Source organism: Ambystoma mexicanum, chromosome 2p (assembly GCF_040938575.1).
Source record: "Ambystoma mexicanum isolate Mex_15411 chromosome 2p, UKY_AmexF1_1, whole genome shotgun sequence".
Lineage (NCBI taxonomy): Eukaryota > Metazoa > Chordata > Amphibia > Caudata > Ambystomatidae > Ambystoma > Ambystoma mexicanum.
In genome coordinates, this window is record NC_090923.1 from 1,205,254,558 (window position 1) to 1,205,278,721 (window position 24,164).

The window sequence follows — 24,164 nt, forward strand, 5'->3', positions numbered from 1 at the left end:
CGGGCAAGCCTTTCCGGCAACCTACACTGCAGGTCACCATCACCACAGACTCCTCTCTTGAGGGATGGGGGGGCCACTCTGGACAATCACTGCGTCCACGGCACCTCAACCTGGCAGGAGTACCACATCAATTGGCTGGAATTGAAGGCCATCTGGCTGGCGCTCAGGGCCTTCCTTCCGGTTATCGAGGGGAAAGTCCTCATTCAGACAGACAAATCGACCAGCATGTTCTGTCAACAAGCGGGGAGGTACCAGATACCGCCCTACCCCCACTGTGCAGGCTGGTCGTCTGCATGTGGGAGTGGGCACTGGAGAACATCATCTACCTCATGACGGTCCACCTGCTGGGGGAATCCAACCTGGAGGCACAGGCCCAGCAGACTGGGAGCGGACAACTACGAGTGGAAGTTGAACGACATAGTCCTGCAGGAGATCTTCTACGAATGGAGACACTCTCAGGTGGACCACTTTGCCTCCTGGGGAAACAGGAAGTACCAATGGTTCGCCTCCTGGCAGGATCAGGGCCCCGGCTCCCTGGGAGATGCATTCCAAATCCGGTGGGACGGAATGACCGCATACGCCTTTCCGGCCACACTGCTGATTCACAGGGTGATATGCAAGATCAAGGAGTCACGCCACCTCAACATCATTCGAATAGCTCCATGGTGGTCAGCCATGCCATGGTTCTCTTAGAGGCCTCCCATTCGGCTTCTGATGGGCCCAGCACATCTTCTGGTGCAGAAGGGGGGCAGGGTCATCCACACCACACCAGAGAAACTAGCCCTCCCAGCGTGGTTCCTGAGCAGATCACACTAGGTCGCCTCAGCCTCTCCCAGGCTAATCTAGGAATCATACAGGGCGCTGTTAGGCAAGGTTTGTATGCAGTACCCTTTGGGTGCACTACAACATCTCTGACTACAGGTATAGGAAACCCAACCTTTGGTATAAGCTTACACAGTGACAAGTATTCAAATAAACTTACACCCAAGGTCTCTTGAATAAACAATAGTCAGTTAGAATAAACCTTCAGAAGGGAGCAATATAAAAACGAACACACAAATACACCTCAATACTGTACACTTAGTCTCTAAATCATTAAAGACGCTTTTGAGATGGCCCACAGACACAACCTACACCCTCAGGTGATTTCAATAGCTAGTGTGCTGGGGCCATTAATATCTTACTGTTTGGATTTAGAATATTGTTAGAAGTTGGTTAAAGGTAAAGGTTATTAGAACAAGAGACCACATATTCTTAAGCAGGCAAATCATTTTGGATTCCCTAAGCAGAATCATTTGGTATAACAGGCTAAGCCAAAGTCAATGGGCAAAAGTCTTATATAGGATGAAGCACTTTTGGTAGGTTAGTAGAGAAGTCTTTGCACAATGTTTTACAAGTATTTGAAGAATAGAAGTATCAAATGTAGGGCCACAAACTGATTAGACTTGTGAGTAGTAGATATAAGCCTCTCTACAATGAGATGTACACTCTCTCAGACTTTACAGTACCTTGTTTTGAAGGAAAAGTGCAGCAGATGACTTCTCTTCCTGTGCAGCTCTGTAGATCTCACTGTTCCTGAGCCTCAGTTGTGGGCACAGGAGGGAGGACTTCTGGGGACTCCTGCTCTGCAATGGGATGGTCCCAGCTCGCAACTGCCAATCTTTCCAACAAGGGGTACTTTGGTGTTTCAGCTCCAACGCAGTTTCTGGCTATCGAGATGGACTTTCCTTGCTTATGGGGTCCAACAGCAAAGCACACAATCTGGTGTTCCTCTCCCTGGTGTTTTGGTTTACAGCAGCAACTCTGGGGAAATTCAACCAGCTCTGAGAAGGATGTCCAGGTGGCTTATTTTGGAGTTGATTGGTCCCACCAACTCAAGGGGAGAAGTCGTCCTTGCAGGGGCTTCTCTGTTGATACAAATTTGGAGTTTGAGCACAGCAGCAGGGCTTCACTGGGCAAACCAACAGTCCCGGAGTTGCAGCAGGCGTCCTCTATAAGTTCTTCTTGGGTTCCTTCGTCCAGTGGTCGACTCTGCCTTCCAAGCAAAAGCCTCGCCTTTTATTCAGTTCTCTCCCATTCATTCCCGCCTAGCTGTCATTCACCCAGCACGGTGGCTGTCCTTGCCGGACAGTCAGCCGACCAATCACTAGAGAGTGCATTTGGGTCTAGACTATGCACAGGGTGTTTTGGCCACCTCCCTCACTTCCTGCCCACCCCAGACACCTTGAGCCAGAGGCAGGCTTCACTCATGAATCCTGCCAAAGGCCAAGCGACCAATGGGACCAAACCTGGTTTGGCGCGCAGAGTAAATCTCAAGAAGGACCTTTCCATAAAAGAAATGGTGAAAAAAGACCACTGTGTCAATTTTGACAAAAATTGCACCCTTGGGTGCTTTACTGCAGCTGCGAACGCAGCCCACAGTAAATGCACACCACGGTAGTTAAAAACGAAACCACTGCCACCAGCCATTCAGTGAGAAAAGGGTAACCTAAAAATGTTACACGAGAGGCTAGACAAAGGGGATACTAGGTAACCCCTCCAGCACCCTATTGGAGGATAGTGTGTGCTAGGCCTAGAAAGTTACAAATGTAAGTAATGTCAATTTCACTTTACTGCTGTTGGAAACAGTGTTTATCCAAAAGAAGGTATTTAAACCTTTGGGAAATCTGAAAGACTTCCCTGTGCCACTTCACTGAAGGTGCTGTGTGACGCAATGTAAAAGATAATGCCTATGGAGTTTCAGACTCCACAACCAAAAGAAACTGAGTTCAAAATCACATTAAAATACATCAGTGGGAAAAGGTCTTGCTCTCTCCAGGTAAAAAAAAGTCCTCAAAATCCAGCAAAGTTGTTGGGGGTCTCTAAAGAGGGAATTAGCACAGTTCTGAGAATTCTGCCTAACTGTCTCCTCTCCACCCTGGGGCTACATTCAGTTGTCATCGCCCATGCAGTATGGAGGAAAGGGCACGTGATGTACGAGTAATTATAAGTTAGTCAACATAGTGACTACCGTACCATTAGTCCTTAGTCCCCTTTCCTCCATACGTCCCACCATCCTCCCCCCTAATAAAACTGGTCATTAGGCAGTATTAATCTATTGTCGACGCGTCTATGGGGACTGAGGTGTGGTGCAGAAGGGCGGAGTTGGGGCACCACATGCTCCCAGAGCCGCACCTCCCGCGCGCCTTTTAATTTAAAGGGGAAGAAATTTTTTTTCTGGTGGAAAAGGTTCCTTCTCCCATCCATTGGAAGGGACGCACATGCAGTATGGAGGAAAGAGGACTGAAAGTACATTAGTCTCTACAGTGAGTCATTTATAATTATTCTTTATTCATGAGCATGTGAATCCATGCCAGACCCCATGCTGGAGAAGTAACAAGTTACTTACCTGTAACTGTTCTCCAGCATGGATTCACATGCTAACCCTCCCTCATGCCCCTCTACGGCTTCTTGGTGATACTGCCACATTACGTGCTACCAAATCTGAACATGGCTGCCAGAGGAGGTGCTTAGGGAGAGGGCAGTCATTGACTGGGGGCAGTATGACCCAGAGCTCAGTGATTGGTTTATAGGGGAAGACAGTTTATAAAAGAAATTGGGATTGTTTTTTCTTTTACCGAGGATTCCCAGCCTGACTGTTCCTGTTATGTATACTTTCCAAGCGTAATTTGTGACTCCCATTGTGTGTACTCTTTGTGGACCCTTTACAAGCTCACCACCTCTTGAGACTTAGCCTAGACCCCTCATCACTGCTAACTTGTACTGGTTTGGCTACAGCTCCCAGAGTTGTGCCTGTCACAATATAGGTTGGCCTTCTGTACATCTGTCCACTAGGCCAGAGTATAGAAAATCAGTCTGAAAAACTTATCTAATCTTATCGATGCAGACTCTTCGAATTGTGATCTTATTGCTGTTTGGCACTCATACATTATACTCTACCCCGATTTGCAATCAGATTTTAATGTGTATTAACCCTTTTAATTGGATTTTTAATTTTTCTGTAAACTGTGACATTGTCAAGTGAACGGGTGGTTCTTGATAAGTGACTTATCATTCTGGGTCGCCATGTCTATTCCACTTTCTATGGATGATGAATCTGTAAAAGGATTTTGGTTGCTGCTGGTAAGTAATTAAAGTTCAGGGCAGGTTCTCTACACCATTTCAATAGTTTAATTTTCTTACAGCAGCAGGCGAACCAATGGATACCTCGGAAGGAACTCATGTTGAGCTCCGTCAGTTATCTACTGGCGATGGAACAACTACTATTCCAATTGTGTTAACCCAACAAGAACTCGCCGCTCTGGTGCAACATCAGCAGCAGCTTGTTGAGGCCCAGCAACAACAGCTCCAGCAGCAGCAGCAGCAACAGCATCACCACCAGCATCTGCCCACAGAGGCCCTTGCGCCAGCTGACAGCCTGAACGACCCATCTGGTGACAGCAATGGCCTTAATGAACTGGCTAGTGCGGTTACCAATGCAGTGGCAATGCTGCCCTCCTCAGCCACAGAGAGTAAGTGCGAAGCAGTTGGAATTCCTAGGAAGGTATTTTCCTAGGATCTTGGAGTTGGCAAATCGAGTCTCCTAAAGTCCATTCGGGTCATTTAATATTACTGTGTTTTATTTCAAAAAAATAAGTTAAACAATGTAGACGGGCATGTTAATTTGTCTGCTTCATTGATAAAAAAAAACACCTATGTTTTTGTTTCTTAACTGGCTATCTTATAGTGGGAGATCTTAAGTCACGGAATGCCAGCATTTTTTATTAGTTTGGCCGACATATAAGAAAAGAGCCTTTCAGATCTTTGCAACCTATTGAGTGGACTCCAGAGTTCAGTCGTTCCGTGCGACTAAGGAAACTCTGCAAAGATGCTAGCTAACTCTGGTAGTTATCTTTTGAAACTAGTGTATTTGTTGAAGCTTCACTTCAGATTGGCTTGATTTTAATCTTCCTTTATCTGTTATTTCCTTCTATAGGTCTTGCACCGTCTAACACTTTTGCAGCTCCCCAGCCTGTCACAGTGGCAAGTCCAGCCAAGCTGCAGGCTGCTGCAGCACTTGCCGAAGTTGCTAATGGCATTGAAACTACTACTGCTACTGTGGTAGGTTACGCTAATAATTGTACATTACTCAGTTGCCTTGCACCCCTTTTGATTTTATTAATTACTATTAGTATGATAGCTTGTTTAAACAGTTTACTTAAAACAAAAAAAATTACTTGAATTTAGGGAGTCAAAGCATTCATCAAATAAGAGCTGATGGGCTACGCCATTCCAGTTCGACACTGTGGCACTGATTGTGGCTGTCTGAAAGAGTGTTACAATCAACATGATGCCAGAAGTCCTAAATGGCTGCCATGCTCATTGCTGGGAAGCACTTTGAAATGGACTCTAGTCTAAACGTAGTGCACGCCCGTTGGGAGTGACTTTCATACCCGGTACTGTTGGGAGTGGTACTGTTCTTGTATTCTGAGGACAGTCTAGGTGATGAGCAAATAATGTTCACACTTGGTCTTGCCAAACTCGCTCAAGGTAGCATAAACTGAGCAGTAAGGCAGACCTGGGAGATATGGGATTTAACCGTATACAAATATGCTTTTTTGTTAAGCCATGGTTAAGCCATGGCCATGGACACAGGTTAAGCCATGCGGGTATGGCTTAACCTGTGTACTGAATAAAGTTTGCAATCGCGAAGTGAAAGTACACTAGTCTTTCTAATCAATAACTGTTCGGAAAGATTTTCTTTTAGCAACTTTCCTTCCAAATTTTCTTATGGAACCCCCATTCTTTTTGCTCTGTTTTTGATTCTGTCCTAACATTTTGAATGGAATTCAAGCCTTCAGCTTCCCTTACCTTTTGCTAATTTGTCATGGTGAAACTGCTCAGTCCTTCAGACTATGGATACTGGGCAAGTTTATTTCCCATTGGAATACTTGTATTTATTTTTTGCAAACACATCTTAAAACTCAGTGCAACCGGGATACTTTTGGATAACCCTAGCATTTGTTTTTTAAAACATGTTTATTTTAAACCCAAGGCAGGACAGATTACAAATAGCATTGCACGACAACTTTACTTATTAATAGTTCTCTTTAGTTAATACTCTTCCCTCCCCCCCACCCCCAGTCCTCTGTCTCCCACTCCCAGTTCGCCCGCTGCCCCTGCCTCTCAAGTGATCTCCTGATCCATCAAGGCCTATCGATTGTTGATCAGTTTGAATGTCAAGGCGGGGAATCGCTGGTAATAGTCCAGCACTTGGGCCCAGACGTTCTGGAAGCGGTTCAGGACCCCCGCCCTCGCCGTGGTTACCTTTTCCGCGATCCCATAGTTTTCCCCACCAGTGAGCCATACAGGGGCCGTCCGGGGATTCCCGGAAGCGGGCCAGCACAGTTTTGCCTGCCAGGAGGCATTGCGTTAATAGTTTCGCTCTGTTTCCAGAGTGGGGGTATACCCTGGGGGTCGGGACCCCCAGTAGGATGGTTTAGGGTTCCAGTGGGAGAGCACTCCCGGTAATCTGTTCGATAGTCGACAGGCACCGTTCCCAAAACTGCCAGATCTTTGGGCAGGTCCACCACATGTGAAAGAAGGAACCAGGTCGGGCGCATCCCCTCCAGCAGGAGTAGTCCACTCGTGGGTTCATGTTGTGTAGCCGAAGCGGGGGGTTAGTACCATCGCAGCATGAGCTTGTATGCGCATTCCTTGTTGGTGACACAGATAGATGAGGCGTGGGTGCGCGTCAGTTGTCCACCCAGGTTTGGTCGTCAATCGAGTGACCCAGGTCGGCCTCCCATTGGGCCATCCCCTGTTTTTTTTTTAAAATTTATTTATTTATTGACATTGGGAAGTCCCCCAGGAAGCGTCTGTATAGAGTCGAGGTCCTGCCCCTAGATGGTGTGTCTTTAAGCGTTAGCTCCAGGGGAGTAAGGGGGCGAGTGGCCGCCTGGAGGGTCTGGGGGTGCGAGCACCAGTAGAGGAGCTGACAGTAAGTGAATCTGTCTCTTTCCTGGAGTTGGAACACTACCTTGCACTGTTCGAAGGTGCAGGGTTTGTTCCCGAAGTATAGCTGTTCCAGGGTTTCGAGGCCTCCGTCTATCCAGTTCTGGAAGTTACAGGGATTTGTCCCCGGTGAGACGTTTGGGTTATGAAAGATTGCTGAGGGCTTTGACCTTTTGGGATTCCCTTTTCAGAGCCCAGTCCCAGGAGCTTAGCGTGTGTTTGGTCGTCAGCAAGAGGGTCTTCCAGCGCTCTCTAAGGGGGGGCTGGATATGTGGGAGGAATCGCAGGGGGAGCGTAAGTTGAGCTTGCTCCAGTTCCACCCATCTGGGGCGGTCTATGATTATCTGCCAAGCGTGGATGTGAGCTAGCTGCGCTACTGCCCTATATGCCAGGAGATCGGGGACCCTCAGTCTAGCACTGCCATTCAGACTCTTATAGGGGATTCTGGCCTTCTTGCCCCACCAAATGAACTTTAGCATTTTCCTCTGTAGATCCTGCTTGGCTGGTGCTGGGATGGCTACTGCGAGGGAGGCGCAGGCATAGAGGAATCTCGGGGGCAGGTTCATTTTGGTGGCCGTGATTCGTCCCTTTAATAAGATTTCCTCTGTGGTCCAGCGCTTCAGGTCCCCCTCCAGCTCTCGGAATAGTCTGGGAAAGTTTGCCTGATGTGTCTTTTGGGTTTGCCGGGATGTGAACTCCCAGGTAGGGGATGGACTTTTCATGCCACGAGATCACGCACAGCCTGGTTAGTGCCTCCTGTTCCTCCCGTTGGAGGCCGATTCCCAGGGCCACTGATTTGGAGAAGTTGACAGTGAAGCCGGTGACCTTCCCGTAGTTCTTTATTTCCGCCAAGGCGTGCTTCGCTGAGGTGCTAGCTTCTGAAAGCGTCAGCAGAACATCGTCAGCGTATAATGCAATTTTGTGTTGGGATGTGCCAACTTGGGGGCCCCTTGATGAGCTTGTTCAACATGATCCTCTGGGCGAAGGGTTCCATGATTAGTGCGAAGACAGGGGGGGGGGGTAGCGGGCAGCCCTGTCTTGTCCCGCAGGTCATGGAGATCAGGGTTGATAGGGCGCCATTGATTCTCGGGATGGTTTTTGGGGATTTGTAGTTGGCCAGAACCATAGACTGGAGCGCTGGACCGAAGGCCTCTAGGGTGAGCTTCATGAATGACCCATCTACCCTGTCGAATGATTTGGTGGAGTCTAGGGCCATCAGCGCGAGGCCCTGGGAGTTTCGGTGGGTAATGTCTACCAGGTTCAGGGTTCTCCGGATATTGTCTCCTGCGGCTCTGTTCAGAATGAAGCCCATTTGGTCAGGGTGGATTATGTCGAAGTATGTGTGAGAGCCATTTGGCCAGGATCTTGGAATAGAGGTTGGCGTCTATGTTCAGTAGGGCAATTGGTCTGTATGAAGCTGGGTCTCTCTGGTCCTTCCCTGGCTTAGGAAGTAGGATAGTTGTGGATTCCTGCATTGAGGGGGTCATCGAGCCCGTTTCCTTGAATGAGTTGAAAAGTGTCACCAGATTAGGGGATCAGCTGGGGTTTGAATATTTTGTAGAATCTCAAGGAGAACCCATCTGGGCCTGCGTTTTTAGAGATTTGATGGCTTTGTCGACCTCCTCGTCCGTTATTGGTGCCTCCAGCGCCTCTCTCGTTGGGTCGGGTAGGCGTGGCAAGGCTGCCCCTCGCAGGTATTACTCTTGTTTGGACTGGTCCCGTGGGGGTGCAGTCATTACTTGGGTTAGGTGGTCCGCCGCCAGTTGTTTCTTTGACTCAGTGTAATGAGTCACCCCTTGTGGGTCGGGGAGCCCTGTGATGGTATTGGTGCGTCTTGTTTTGGACAGCTTTGCTACCAGTAGCTCGTTGGCTTTGTTGTTCTTGGCATAATAGAATCGCCTGGTCTTGGCCAATAGTTGCGCGGTATGCTCGGCGTAGTGGGCCTCTAGCTTCTTTCTGGCTGTGTGGATGACTCGTTGAGTCCTGGGGGGGGGGCATCCTTTCTTCTTTTGAGCTTCCGCTGCTGTTTCTCTTCCAGGGCTTGCCGTGTTTGTCTCCGGTTCCGGTGGAATGCCGCGCCTTGAGCTATCAGGGCTCCCCTGATAACTGCTTTCATCGCGTCCCAGTTGTTAGCAGGGGAAGTGTCTATGACCGGGTTCTCCTCGAAGAAATTCTTAATGGTGGTTGCGATCTTGTCTCTAATTAGCATGTCATTGAGGATCGGGTCGTAGAGCGACCATCTGCGTGGGGTGTTGGCTTTGGGGTCCTTTGTTCGAAGTTCCATTATTATTGGAGCATGATCAGATAGGATCCGTGTGCCGATGGATACCTCATTGGCGTAGGCGAGGGTTTGGGGCAAAGTTGGGAGGAGGTCAATTCTTGAGAACGTTTGGTGAACATAGGAGAAAAAGGAGTAATATTTCTAGGTGGGGTGGAGCACCCGTCATGAGTCCAATACTTCCACGGTTCTGAAGAGGCGCAAGGGGCTAAGGGCTTGATTGAAATCACCAGGGGTGGGGGTGGGATTTATCTCTGGTGGGGTCTGGAACTCCATTGAAGTCTCCTATTATTGTTTGGCCTTCTATGAAGCTCGAGAGGGAGGTACCCAATGAGTCGTAGAAGCTTGCTTGCCCCGAGTTGGGTGCGTATGCTGATACGAAGGTATAGAGGTCTTCCAGTAAAAGGCATTTGACTGCCACAAAGCGGCCTTCTGGGCAGGTTACTGAGTCCAATATCTGGGGATTTAGGTCTTTCCTAAAAAGGATTGACATGCCCCCTTCTTAGAGCCTCCTGAGGCGAGAATCTGCCGTGGGTATATGCGGGATTGTAGGCATCCAAAGTCTGCCGGAAGGAGATGAGTTTCTTGGAGCAACGCCACCCCAGCTTCTTCGTCTTGTAGTTTCTGTAGGATCGACTTGCGCTTGGAGGGGGGAGTTCAGCCCATTAACATTTAGCGAGAGGCACCGTAATGTCTGACTGATGCTCACGGGCTAACGCTTCAGCCACCCCCTGATCCGGGTTTGGGCAGGGTTTGGAAGGGAGCCCATTAGTTGCCATCATAGGAGTGGGTTAACTGCGTGTTGTCCTGCTCTTCGGGATTTAACACCGGCCCACAATGGGATGCCAACGTTTTAACTGGCGGGCTGGTAGGCATTGTGAGTGCGGCCAAGCCCCTGGCCAACAGGGCCAGTTGAGTCAGTAGGAATAACACGTGTTTCCAAGGACACAAAGATGAACATACCTTGGAATGGGCATAGGCCGTGAGTGAAGGCCGCTGTAGTGGGTAGTAGTAATCTTGTGCAGGGCCGGAAATGGTGCTTCGCTGTAGAAAAGGGTTGTGCTCCTAGTCCGAGAGTGCAGCAATGGTTCCTATAGTGTGACCTGAGATCTGTTTACCACCTCCTGTTTCGAAATGCCCTCGACCATGAGGACTGCCTGGGTTGCAAAGGAGGGGCAGGGGGGCCCCTGGGTCGGCTGTCTCCTCCGGGTTCGGTGAGGTCGCCTCTTTAGGGTAAGACGGGTGCATGATTTTGCTGACATCTTCCAGGTGGCTGATTCTCCGCAGTATACCATTAAATGAGAATTGCAGTGCCGTTCGAAAAAGCCATCTGTACCGGACCTGACGTTCCTGAAGGAAGAGGGCTAGGGGTCGGAGCCTTTCTTCTCTGGAGAGTCGGGAGCGAGAGATCTTGATAAATCTGAAGAGGCGCGAGCCCTGGAAGGTGAGATTATCTCATGAGCCGCTGATGGCGGAGATGGCTTCTTTTGTGGAGAAGAAATGGACCATAGTGATATCTGGGGGGAGGTCTGAGTCCACCCCCCCCCCCCCGGCGTGGGCGCAGTCTGTGGGTGCGCTCTAGCAGTAGTTGGGGTTTGACCAGTTGCGGGAGGAGGACCTGGAAGAAGTCCCCCACATATTCTGGCAGGTTTTTGTCTGGGACCGAGGATGGGATTCCCCGGATCCAAAGGTTGTTGCGGCGGGCCCTGTTCTCGAAGTCCTCCTGCTTGAACTCGAGGATTTCACACTTGTGTTGGAGAGCTGCTACTGCTTGTTGAAAGTCCACCAACGTAGTTGCCTGGTCTTGGGAGTGGTCTTCGACCTCCCCCAGCCTCTGCTCCACCTCAATTACTCTGTGGTCGGTTTGCTCTGATTTGGTGGTGAGTTCCCCCATGCAGGACCTAAATTCGGCTTTAATATCTGCCATGAAAGCTAATAAGTCGCCCCTGGTGGCCGGGGATCCCCCTCCTCCTAGGGATCCTGTGGGGTAGGCTTGGCAAGGTCCGGTTTTCTTCCTCTGTCTGGTGCTGTAAGCATGGTGGCGATGTCTGTGTTTTTGCTGGTTTTCGTTTTTTTGGACATGGTGCCGAATCGTGGGGGGGGAGGGGGGGGGAGATGTTAGAGGCTGATTTTGCGTTCGGCTTCAGGGGCGCCGGTTTAGGTTTGGGATTGTTGGTCCTGGTGTCTGAAGGCATGAAGCTCCCAAGCATAGAGGGTCAGTCCCGATAGGTCTGGGGGTTTCGGAGAATATGTCCCCTCTGTCTGGTGGGGAGAGGGGGTAAGTCACTCCGCTACGGTGAGGCGTCAACTCTGATGGATCCCCTCAGGTTTCAGTATAGGGGAGGGATCCTGGGTGGGGAGGTGGGCTGGGGCGCCCCAGGAAGTGGATGGCTGAAGAGTGTGCCGCTTCGGGAACGCTGTGAGGTCAGGATCTCTTCCTTTGAGGGGAGGGGAAGGGGCCGAAGCGGGCAGCCAGTTCTGGTGTACAGACCTCTTGCACCGGGGCTTGTGTGCACTACTACCTGTCTGGGGGGCCAAGTGGATGGTGTCGCTACCTGGTGAGACAGTCTGCCCCTGCTGAGTGGTGGCTGTGAGTTCCAGGGCTTGGGGCTGCCGGCTGAGGGCTGTAGGTCTGGAGTTGGGCGCAGTTGGGCTTTTAGCATTTACCAGATGGGGTTTGCCCCAGTGTATGATGAGCGAAGCGTGGGGTCCTCGGACTTGTTGAGGGAGAGAGTGTGAGGAGGTTCCTTCAATTCTTGGGCCAGAGGAGAGGCTCTGCGTGGGAGTATGGGCCGGGGCCAACCCCCCCGGCCCCTCCCCCCGCCCGCGGGGGCCGCAGGCTGGCCTGGAGAGCGCTGCGGGGGACTCCCCAGCCTTGAGGGGCACCACAGATGCCGCTGAGCGGCACGCTGGGGGCCGCTTGCTTCAGTGGTGTTGCTGGAGGGGAATCTGAGGGCACCTCCCACACAGGTCCGGGTCGGGGGTTGATGCCGCGTGTCCCCAGCAGTCTCGGGTCCCGGGATTACCTCCGCTGTTGCTGGGGACCGTCCTCGGGTCTCTGGAGGACGGTGGATGCTGTGGGAGCCGTCAGTGCGGTCGCCATCTTGGATTTTTGGCGCCGTTTGGAGTTCAAAAGCTCCGGCGGAATAACTACGTCCCGCAAGAGCGTTATGCTTTCCTCTTCGGCCCAGTCATGCCTTGGGCGTTCCGACGCCCTGGATATTAATTGGGCCCCAGCTGGGTAGCGGGACGCCGCATCTTTTCGGCTTTTACGGCGGGCTTCACTCGGCGGGCTTTAGGGGAGCAGCCAGATTGAAGGCGCTCCAAGCCACGCCCCCATCACCCTAGCATTTTACACATGGGACGTTTGGGTACTCGTATATGTGCTATGACAAATCCTCAGACGTCACTTCTCCCCAAGGGGGGAGAGGGAGGGTGTGGGCCCTGGTACTCAGCGAGAGGATCTTATGGGGGAGAGACCCCCCTTGTTAGGACAGTTTTTCTGAAGCCCAACTAAGGGCTTAGTAAAACCATTCAACTAAGACATTTCAAGACTCCACTCTTAATATACGGCTGTACCACCAGAGTTGATGGTAGCGTAAACTGAGCAGCCAGGTTCATCTTAGTAGGGAGGGCTGTAGAATCAGTACAAATGAAATTGGAATACAAATGGTCCAAAGAAACACTGTTTGTAAAAAAATAAAGGATTTATTAATACAGGTAGGGCCAGACAAATCTAGGGGTAAATAAGTACTAACACACGTATGTAATCACAATTATAAAAACACACTATGCTGAAGGTTTCAAAGACCAAAGCCTACACCTTATTTTGAACACCTAACAGTAGTTCTAGGGAAGTCAAACCTTTTTCATACACATTCAGTATAGGTCACACCTCTTCTTGGGGTAAAAACCATTGGTTACTTTCAGATTACAATCAATAATGCAAGGGCAGTAGACCCTACCGGTTGTACAGTGACGCTTAGTAACAAATAACCTAATCCGTCCACCGGACAGTATACTTTTTGTGAATAGTGGTACACTTATTCGCGGTTCAGTAAAAACCTATGACTACTTTTGTGATAACACACAGTTAGACTGGGTGAGTAAACCGAAGGATGTAATATTCAATTACAGGTGTTTTTGAGATCAGTGAAACACAGATTGAGATGAGCATTAAATCTTGTAACTTATTTTCGGATGGCGCACAGCTAACTCAAGCTAAGTAAAACCCACATACCTTTTTAATCTCACAAGGAGTCCAGTTTATATCTTTCCCAGCTATACAAGTAACTTATGTATGATTTATGAGGGGCAGTTAGAACCCAAGACTGTCTTGTCTACAACTGCACAGGGAAAGTAAAACCCATTGTTACACTTTACTGAATGACTCAGTTATTCTAGGTAGGCAGCAACCTAATACATGCTAACAGCAAGTCGGGGGAAGCAAGACCCAGTTGTGGGACACTCCTACAGTGATCCTAACAGGACTAATCTGGTAATGCCAACAGTTGGACACTTATACAATTATCCTAGCAGGAATAATCTGGTGATATCAACACATTACTTTTGGGATGAGGCACAACTTATCACAGGTCAGTAATATACCTTCACACATACTTTCTATTAGAATGGCAAAACGGTTTCTAAGGAAAGAAAAATGTTAATCATACTTTTGAGAATAGTGCATCAGACAACCAAGGAAAGTAAAACCTTTGTAACTGTTCACTCTTAGTTACAGTTTACCAACCAACTCTTTACAAGTAACTTTTAAACACGTATTCTCTTATCTAGGCAAAAGGCACAAATCCCTTAAGGCTTTCCCTTATTCTTGGAGCATGAGTGTTCTTACTGGCAGAAGGGGGGGTCACTAGTATCTATTGGCCATCAGACAGTGTCAAGATAGGTTCTTAAGTAGCAAAAGTCAGAGTTCCTCAGGAAGACTGGTCAAAAAGGTGAATAATTTACTTCTAGGGTTAGAATAGGGTCCAAGGTCTTCACAGAAGCCACACTAGCTGGATTCTAGCAGTCGGACTTGGTGGGTGGCCTCCTCCTCACTGAAAACACCCCAAAGCTAAACAAATCCTAAGAGACTTAACATACCCAAGTCAACACATACCTCACCACTGAAGAAGATTTTGCAGCAGGAGGACTTCAGGATCTGCAGCCAAATACCCAGTCAGGTGATTCCTTGTGGTGCCGGAAAACAAAGACCTCAGAAGGAACTTTGCAGCAGGGATCAATGAATAAGGCTCTAGGCAAGGTTTTCCTTTCGGTTGATTGCGGTTCTGCGGATTTGGTACCTTTTTGAAGGAGCACAGAAGAAGAAAGAAAATCACGGTTGAATTCTCGTTGCAAAGGTCCAGGACTATTCGGACTGGATTCGTGTCTCTGATCCACCAGGATGCCCGCGAAGTTTCAGCGAAATTCAGAAGACTGTGCACCGCACAATGGCTTGAGGTCCCAGGGTATTGGGGTATTGCAGGCTGCAAGGTTGCAGCAACACGTGGGATGGCTCAAAATGCAGGTCTTCTTGAGCCTAGTGGGTCTCACAAGGCTCTGGGTCTGGGTTGTTTTCGGAGTTACCAGGCCGATTAGAAGGAAGGGCTACATCAGGCTCGGTTACACATCGTGCTCTCCGGTCGCTGGGCATTTTCAGGCACTTTTCTTTCATCCTCTTTAGTTTTGGTTCCAGTGTTCGACTTGTCTTCAGCTTCCAGGTTCACAGTAATTAACAAGAACTACAGCTCAACCTGTACATTCTATCCCTGCATTTTACAGCAAGGGGCAGTCTGATTGTCTAATCAGGACAGCCAGCCCCCCAATGGGATGTGTCCCTATTCAGGTAAGGAGGAAGACGAAGGGCTGTCGAGTTTTGGACTCCTGCGTCGCTTCCTGCTTTCGCAGACTGAGCCTGGGCGGGGAGTCCAGGGGACTCCCGCCAAAGATAAGTCGCACAAAGGAATTGCCCACCCTGGATGTCAGGGGAAGGAACAAGAAAGGACAAACACTAAAATGGCGAAAAAAGAAGACTGGCCATTTTGGTAAAATGAGCCCCTTAGGTGCCTTTACTGCAGCTGTGAACAAAGCCTGTGGTAAAGGTGTGCCAAATTAATACAAGGTATCGCTGCCACCAGCCATTGAAGGTAAGCTTGTCCCTGTAACAGAATTGTTAGTTTTAATGTGAAAGGGGATACATTATATCTCCCCAGCACTCCACATAAGGTGGGGTGTGCTGGTTTCACTAAATAAAATGTAAAAGGGATCCAATGATCCTTTCTACCCTTGGTAATTAAAGTTCTCTCAAGGCTAGCAAGAGAAAGTTAAAAGGGGTGCCCCCTAGGGCAACCCCGCAACAACAAGCACTTATTGCCAAAAAGTTGTTAAAGAGGATAACTTTAAAAAGACACTAGGGAGAGTAAACAATTTATTTTTATTTTTGCATTTGTAAAGCGCCACGCAGCCCGGAGGCATCGGGCGCTGTTTCAAGAAAATGACTTGGTTACAGTGCAAGATGAAATAGACAGTGAATGTTACAGAGAGCGTGTCTAACAATAGCCTGGACAAGGAAGGTTGCCTTACATAAGTTATACAGTAGGCAAGGTGAGCACTGACAAGTGCGTATATCCAGTACCAGGTCAGAGTGGGGTTTACAAGAACATGGTTTTTATTGCTTTTCGGAAGCCCAGGTGGGACTCGATGCCTATGATAGAGGTGGGTAACCGGTTCCAGTTGGTGGCTGCGAGGACTGGGAAGCTAGCGCCACCTGCTCTAATTGATAGTTGGTATGGCTGGATCTGGTTAGTCTGTTTGAAGGAGGGCCAAAGAATCTTTGCGCAAGGTAGCGAGGTGCTGTTGTGGCAACATTTGTGGGTGAGTGCCAGTGATTTGAAGAGGATCCGTTCCTTGACGGTTAGCCAAAGGACGGATTTCCTGGTGGCCGAAATGTGGTCTCTTTTTTAGAGATTCCAGTGGCTGCTCTGAGGGCATTGTTATGTGCCGTTTGAAGTTTTTTTATGTTTTTAGCTGTGGTGCCTAGTAGAAGTGCATTACAGTAGTCTATGCGGGAACCTATGATTGCTCTGGCGATGGTGGGGAAGTTTTGCTGCGAGAGGAAGGGCCTTGCGGCAGTGATAAGTTTCGAGTGGTAGGCTGCTGCTGAGGAGATTGCATTCACCTGTCTATCCATGGTGAGGTTAGAGTCCAGGTAAACTCCTAGGGTTTTGACTGCTTTGGAGACCGAGGTGCGGCTGTTGTCAATGATGGAGTCATATTGGGACCCCATTTTTTTGATTGTGGCTGGCGATCCGATAAGTAGTTCTGTCTTTTCGCTGTTGAAGCAAAGCCAGTTTTCAGCCATCCAGGTTTGGATGGTGATGTAGATGGAGATGAGGGTTTTTGGTCGGCATCATAGTCGCCTGTAAGAGGGATGAGGACTTGTGTATCGTGCTCATAGTTGGTGTATGTGATGCCCATTGCATCAAAATATTTGAATAGTGACCTTGTGAATAGGTTGTACAATGTAGGAGATATGCAGGACCCTTGCGGGATACCGCACTTAATTAAATGTGGTTGGGCACAGGCTAGGTCGGAGAAGACTTTAATTTCTCTGCCCCTAAGGAAGGATGCCATTCAGGCAGTGGCATCTGCTGAAAAGTTGCCCGCTGTAGAGAGGTGATGGCAGATGGTGTCATGGTCGACCAAGTCGAATGCCGCAGAAAGGTCCAGTAGAAGAGCTGGTCTGCCTACATCTCTGAGGTCATTGATTTGCTTCTTAAGGTCCAATAATGCAGTTTCTGTACCATGGTTTGGGTGGAACCCGGATTGCCGGAGACCAAGCAGGTGATGAGCTTCAAGGTAATTCTGCACTTGCAGGTATGCAGCTTTATCTAAAATCTTAAGAAGGAAGGGAACTGTTGTGATGGGCCTGTAGTTCCCTGGTATCTTGGGGTCTAGTGTAGGTTTTTTCAACAGTGGGCGGACCCATGCTGCTTTGAGGCAGGGTGGCACTTGGTTGGATTTGAACGAAGCGTTGATGAAGGCTGTGAAGAACGGTACCAGTGTGGGGGCGCTGTCCTTGATGAGCTGGGCCGGACACGAGTCGCCTTTGCAGTTGGAAGGTTTGATTGAGTTGAGTATAGTTAGGACTTTTCTGTCATCTCCTGGACTGAGAAGGCTGTGATTGCGGATGGGGTGTTCTGGTGTAGGTCAGATAGTTGTTGCGATAAGGCTTTTTGGTGACTGTTGATTATTTTTCTTGTGGAGTATTCAGCTTGTTGAACATGGCTTCTTGGATGCCGTTACACCAATCTTTGTCTTTATACAAGGGGTTGGAGGGGAGAGTGGGATTCTCCAATTCTCTGAAGATTGCAAAGATTTCTCTGGATCCTGATTTAGCCTTGGCAATCCTGGTATTGAAGGAGTTGGCTTTGGCTGAGATGATAGCGGATTTGTATTGTTTGGTGATGTTTTTAAAAGCTTGTTTGGTGGTGTCATTAGGGTTAGTTTGCCAAGCCGTGAGAGCCATTCGTTTTTGTGAGCGTAGTTTCAAGAGATCCTGGGTGAACCATGAGTTCGTTTTTTTGGTGGGCTTGGCTTTCCTATGTGTAAGAGGTACAATGATGTCTATGGCCTCGGTGATAATGGCGTTGTAGGTTGCTGCGAGGGTGTCCAGGTTGTTGGTGAATGGGTGTTAGAGTTCGGGAACCTGGAGGTGAGGAAGTAGTCTTTCCTTGGTGAGTTGCTTAGTGCTCCTTGTGAGGGCGGGCGGCAGAATTTCTTGAGATGGTATAATTGAGATTGAAGTGGATAATGGAGTGGTCCGACCATGGAATGGGAGAGATGATTGGCGTCAATACCTGTGACACCCATAAAAGAGTTTGAGTGTGGAAAAAGGTTCCCACTCAGTGGGGTTGACCCATGTCAGGAAGATTTGCCATTTCTATGAAAATCTTACACAACACCTCTTGGGACAAGGACACCTGTTAGGAAAGATTCCTCTTTACTGCACCTTTCCCTCCATTTCTATGGATCTGCAAACTTTTTGCTTTTTATTTTTGTATCTGACCTGTGCCTTTTTATGATGGAGTGAAGCCTTAAGCTGAACTACACTGGTTTTTGCTAATATGGTATGGGTCAGTACTGGGAAACATTATTTCCCTTAGTCTAGTTACTTTGTTACTACTTTTAGTAACTGGTTATCATTGTAAAATGCATTTTAAAATGCAGTGCAATGGGGGTAGTCGTTTTGTTTTGCCTGGACCAACGCTCGGAGGATTTGTGGTTGCTCTAGGTGTGCTAATTGGACAAGCTGGTGGTAGCCCTGACTTTTTACCAATGTTTTGGTGTATTTCGTTTTAGACTTTGTTGGGCAATAATTGGTGCAGTTGGTATTAGTAACCCACCTTGTGGTTTAGGTCTGCACTACACAAGTGCAGACCTAAACCACAAGTTGGTAGTGTGACTGAGCAGCCAAGCCTATCCCAAGAGCAGTAAATGTGAGCTGTAAAATTGAAATCTATAAATACAAGTAGCCAAGGAACACTTACACAATAAAGTTATTTATTTCATGTCAGTTTTAAATGAGCATTCTTTAAAAAGGAAAAAGATTGTAACAATATGAATAAACTTTGAAATTACTTTTCAGAATCAATCAAGCCAGTGAATAATCTTTAGATATGCTTAATACATTTCTCCTACACCCGGAGGTGACTTAAATCACAAGGATAGTATTTGCTTTTATATATTACACTAACATACTTTGTAGATTCACCGTTGCAGAAATGAAGCGTTGAGGGAAGAAAAAAGTTAGAACAGTTTCTCAGAAAAATGTGAGACAGCCTCCCAAATTAAATCCAGTTTTTTTGTTGTGACAAATGGATGATTAAACATTTGGATCTGAATTATCATTTGTGGGGACTTAAACTTCTCTTCCTTTGGAAACAATGCCATTGTGTCAGGCTGCTCTCCACCCACAAAAACTCAGGTATTGGGTAGAGGGCTGAAGTGGACATCTGAGCTAAAAATAAGAGACTGCACCATGCTAAATGGAAACGTCAGAGGAGATATCCCTGCGTGACCAACAAGGCATCGAAATAATTCATACAAGACGATTGATTATTGATCTGGTCAATTCTAAATCAGGGCTCATTAAATCAGAGTAGTATGCTTATGAATAGCATTACGTCTAGTGCTTGGGAGAAACATTTCACATCAGTATTTGGAAAAACCCCCGGATGCAGGGTCTATCTTTAAATTGCCGATCTGTGCGTCTTGGAATGTCATTGAATCAGCGGAAGTGCAATGAAAGTACCCGCATCTTGGTCCCTAGCAATTGTTCCAATTTACAAAAAGGGCGATCGGGACGATCCTACGAACTATCGTCCGATTGCCCTACTTAATAGCATAGGAAAGATCTTTGCTACCTTCCTCCAAAAAAAAATTAGTAATATGGGCAACCGATGCAGGATTCTTGAACATTCGTCAAACTGGGTTTACTCAAGGAATAGGTGTCGAACTAAATTTAACTATGTTAAACATACTAAAGTTGAAGCCCTACAAAAGAAAAACAAATTGTACGTTACCTTTGTTGACATGCGACTTGCGACTGTATAAATCGACGCATGTTATGGGGAAAAACTGCAGCGTTGGTCCTGTCCTCCCGAACTATTGCAACCTCTAACTGCTCTCCATCAAAACAAAAGATTTCGAGTCTGCATCAATATCCAAGGAGATCTTACCAATGAAATAATGACTGAAAAAGGAGTAAAACAGGGTTGCCCTCTTGCGGCTCTCCTTTTTTAAGCTTTTTATTGCTGACTTGCCAACTTCCCTCCTGAGACAAAAGCTTTTCCACCAAAAATAAATAGTGAACAAATAAGCTGGGTCACTTACGCCGATTTGGTGTTGATAGATCCAACCCCAATTGGGATGCAAAGACTACTAAACTCTCTTCAGATTTACCTCAAAGAATGAATTGCAAGTGAACGTGTAAAAAATAAAAAACATGAAATTTGGCGCGCACGGAAGCTGTCGAAATAAAAACTTTTTTGGGACGATAGCCGGCAAAGCTATTGAAATGAGCTCCTCGATTCGCTATCTGGGTATTCAATTTAATATATCAATTTGTGAATGGAACTGGTGTCAAGATCTGGTTGATCGTTTGAGCATGCTGTCACTACAAGGGGCCAGACTACATGCCGACTACAGAAAATTCTCCCCAATTCTGATCTTGACCTTTTACTCGTAGAAGGTGGTGCTGACAATCACCTTTGGAAGTGAGTCTGGTTGGAACATACACAAATCGATGTGGTCGGTTTTGGAGGGATCCTTCTGGAGGAAGGTGCTTAAATTTCCAAGGAATCTATCCATTGTAGCCATAAGATACGAATTATGTTTGGACTCTTTATACGGAACAGTACTCTGGAAATCAATCGCACTTTGGAGAAAAATGCACCTAGACTTACCATCCATACCATATCGTATTCTGGCTCCAAAAAAAGAACTTCCCTATGTCGGCCTCTTAAAGAACTGTGCAGAGAAGATAAACACCATCTTAAAGCATGCTAATATTGTTAAAGAAACCATACTTCATCCTCCCCGAATTGCAAAACAGAAAATGAAAAGATGGCATTGGATACAAAATGATGCTGAACACAATTCTCTTGCATCCTCTCTTGATATTGGCCCAGCTGTAAATGGAATTGACCAGCCATCGAAATATTTAACTCAATTTCCATCACAATATCATCGAGACCAGTTTTTAAGGTTGCGACTGAACTTATATAAAACAAGATATGTTATTTCTAAAAAAAAGACAGAGACCAAAGAGAACCTGTGTCGCTACTGCAAAGCGGAAATTGAATCATCAAAACACTTGGTTATCGTCTGTACTGAATTAAAAACTCAAAGCTCCTTGTTTTTAAGTAAATTTGCTCCCATCAGTGAAAATATGGAGAATTGGTGGTTTACTATACTGACTGGCAAAAACCACGAGCTAAGCTGTGCAATAATTGATTATTTAGATTATATTCTGAAAGTAGTTTAAATGATTGTATTGTTCCGAAGTATATAGGAAATGAAGATGGAACGAAAGGAATGTGTTTTCCTTTGTGTCTTGCGAAGTATGAAATGTTAACAAAATGTGATAAAAGTTTGTATAAACTAAATATTACAATAAAAAAAATCGTTGGAAATGCTTAATACAGTTCTCCTACACCCGGAGGTGACTTTGTAGATTCAGCGTCGCAGAAATTAAGCGTTAAGGGAAGAAAGTTAGAACAGTTTCTCAGAAAAATGTGAGACAGCTTCCCAGATTAGGTTGATCCTCTCATGCAGCCTTTCAGAAAGCCATCAAAACTAGGCTCTTTGAAAGTGCATTTTTACCACCTCTATGTATCTGTTTATGCATCTAAGTAACTTTCATCAAAGCTATTCCTGTTGGGCAACACTCCTGAACCCTCTATGGACCTCTTTATGTACAAAGAAATAACTTGTACCAAGCAATACCCTGTTAAGTTCATTCTTGTAACCCTGAATCGTTCCTCATAGCGCCTCGATGCCTTTGGGCTGTAGTGAGCTCTATAAATCGTAAATAAATAAAACACAATTGAATCCTCCAAGTTTAGGTAAGACTTTCCCAGCAGGATCAGTGTTTAAAAAGTGTTAGGCAAGTTTGTATGCAGCACCCTTTGAGTGCACTACAACCCTGACCTCCTGACAATAGTAACCCAACCTTTGGTATAAGTCTGTACTACACACAATGGTAGCGTGTTGAGCAGCCAGGCTGATCTCAAGAGGGGTCAATGTGTGCTTTAGGGGAGTTGCACAGATTCAGTGACAAGTATTCAAATAAACTTGCACACAAGGTTTCTTGATTAAACAATTACTTAAGTCAGAGTAAGTCGCCTTCAGAAGGGGGGCAATATAATAGTAACACACAAATTCACTTCAAAATACACTTAATATTTATTCATCAGTAAGTACCCTTTTGGGATGCCACAAAGACACTTCCTACACCCTCAGGTGACTTCATCAACTAAGACACTGTGGACATTACTATAACTCTGTTTGCATTTAGAATCAGACTTAGGAGTGAGTCAAAGGAAAAAGGTTATTAGAACAGAACAAGAGATTGCACAAATATTTTTAAGAAGGCAAGTACTTTTGGTAACCCCCAATGCAAAGTTAGTTAACCCTTCCTGGAACGAAGGAAAAACACAATGTCAGAGGGAAGAAGTCATTCAGGGAGCCAGGCTAAACCAAAGTCAATTGGGCAAAAGTCTAGGTGAGCTGAAGCACTTCTTTCTTATAGGCAAGTAAAAGTCTTGCACAATGTTTTTGAAGTCTTTGTAGAAAAGAAGAAATGAAAGCAGGGCCACTGTTAGGCAGAGTTTGTATGCAGTACCATTTGGAACCACTACACACAACTAGGACTACAGGTGTAAGCAAAACCAACTTTTGGTATAAGTCTGTACTACAGTTTTTGTTAGCGGAGCTGAGCAGCCATGCTTATCTCAAGAGGGAATGTGAGCTGTAATGATGTTACACAGAGGTCTACAATCACTGGTGTTCAAATAAACCTACACTCAGGGTTTCTTGGTTAAACACTTACTAATTTATTCAACAGTCAGTTATAAAACCTTTACTAGAAGGAGGCAGTTAGATACCATACACAAATATACTTCAATACTATACTCATTGTTTCTGAGGCATTCAGACTACTTTATTTAAAGGAGGAGCAAAAAGGAATAGGTTCAGAACATTAAAGAATTGCAAGTTCCTTAGACAGTGCAGATACTTTGTGTTCACCAGATAAGTCAATTCAGTAGGCTAGGCCAAAGTCAATTGGCTAAAGTCTTGGATAGGATAAAACGGTTCTGGTAAGTAAACTGTAAAGTCTCTGTAGAAGTTCTCAGAAGTAGTTTGTAACTAGAAGGATTATATGTTGGGTCACATGCTGATTAGGCCTGCTAGTTGCGAAAGTTTCAAGCACTTTCACCACGAGAGGTAAGTACTGTCTTGTTTCACAATACCTTACAAATGAAGAAAAAGATGCAGCTGAAGACTTCTGTTCCTGGCAGTTCCTGCATATCTCCCTGAGCCTGTCGTGGGGACAAAAGGGAGGACGTCGGGGGACTCCTGCACTGGTACTAGTCAAAAAGCTGCACTAGCAAATCTTTGATTCTGGTAGCTGTAGTAAAGCACACAAACGGGTGTCCCTCTCCCTGGTTATTCGGTTTCCTGCAGCACTCTTTGAGGAAAATACAACCAGCTCAGAGAATGATATCCAGGTGGCTTAGTGTCGAGTTGATTGGTCCCACCGTCCTTGCAGGGCTTCTCTGTCGAGATGAACTTATCGATTCAGACCTGCAGCAAGGCTTCACCGGGCAAACCAATGGTCCAGGAGTTGCAGCAGTTGTCCTCTTCAAGCTCTTCTTCTGTTCTTTTGTTCCAGTGGTCGACTCTGCCTTCCAAGCCAAGAGACTCGCCTTTTATTCAGTTCTCTCCCATTCATTCCAGCCTAGCCGTCAGTCACCCAGCAGGGTGGCTATCCTTGCCGGACAGTCAGCCAGCCAATCATACCAGAGTGCATTTGGGTCTCCTAGGAGACTAAGCACCAGGAGTTTCGGGCACCTCCCTCACTTTCTGGCCACCCCAGACACTCGGGCGCCAGAGGCGGTCTTCATTCCTGAAGCCTGCCAAAGGCGAATGAACAAAGGAACCAAACCTGGTTTGGCGCGCAGAGCAAAACTCTAGAAGGACCTTTCTATAAAGAAATGGCGAAAAAAGACCGGGACCTGTTTACACAAAGGGGGCTCAGACGCCATCTTGAAAAACATGGCTCCCGCGATTCAATGCTACCGGTGTTCGCTGTGGCGAAAAATCATGGTAG

The 24,164-nt window shown here is 46.9% G+C and overlaps 1 protein-coding gene across 3 annotated transcripts in view; it reads left to right on the top strand.

Annotated features, from left to right (window-relative positions):
• Positions 1-24,164, top strand: part of HCFC1 (host cell factor C1) — a 771,113-nt gene that overhangs the window by 612,197 nt on the left and 134,752 nt on the right. For 2 of the 3 annotated variants that reach the window (XM_069645438.1, XM_069645441.1), the window contains exons 20-21: positions 4,185-4,511; positions 4,976-5,100. In XM_069645438.1, coding sequence (XP_069501539.1) covers positions 4,185-4,511; positions 4,976-5,100 — 452 coding nt within the window. The remainder of the gene's footprint in view (positions 1-4,184; positions 4,512-4,975; positions 5,101-24,164) is intronic. The other variant, XM_069645439.1, reaches the window with a different exon arrangement.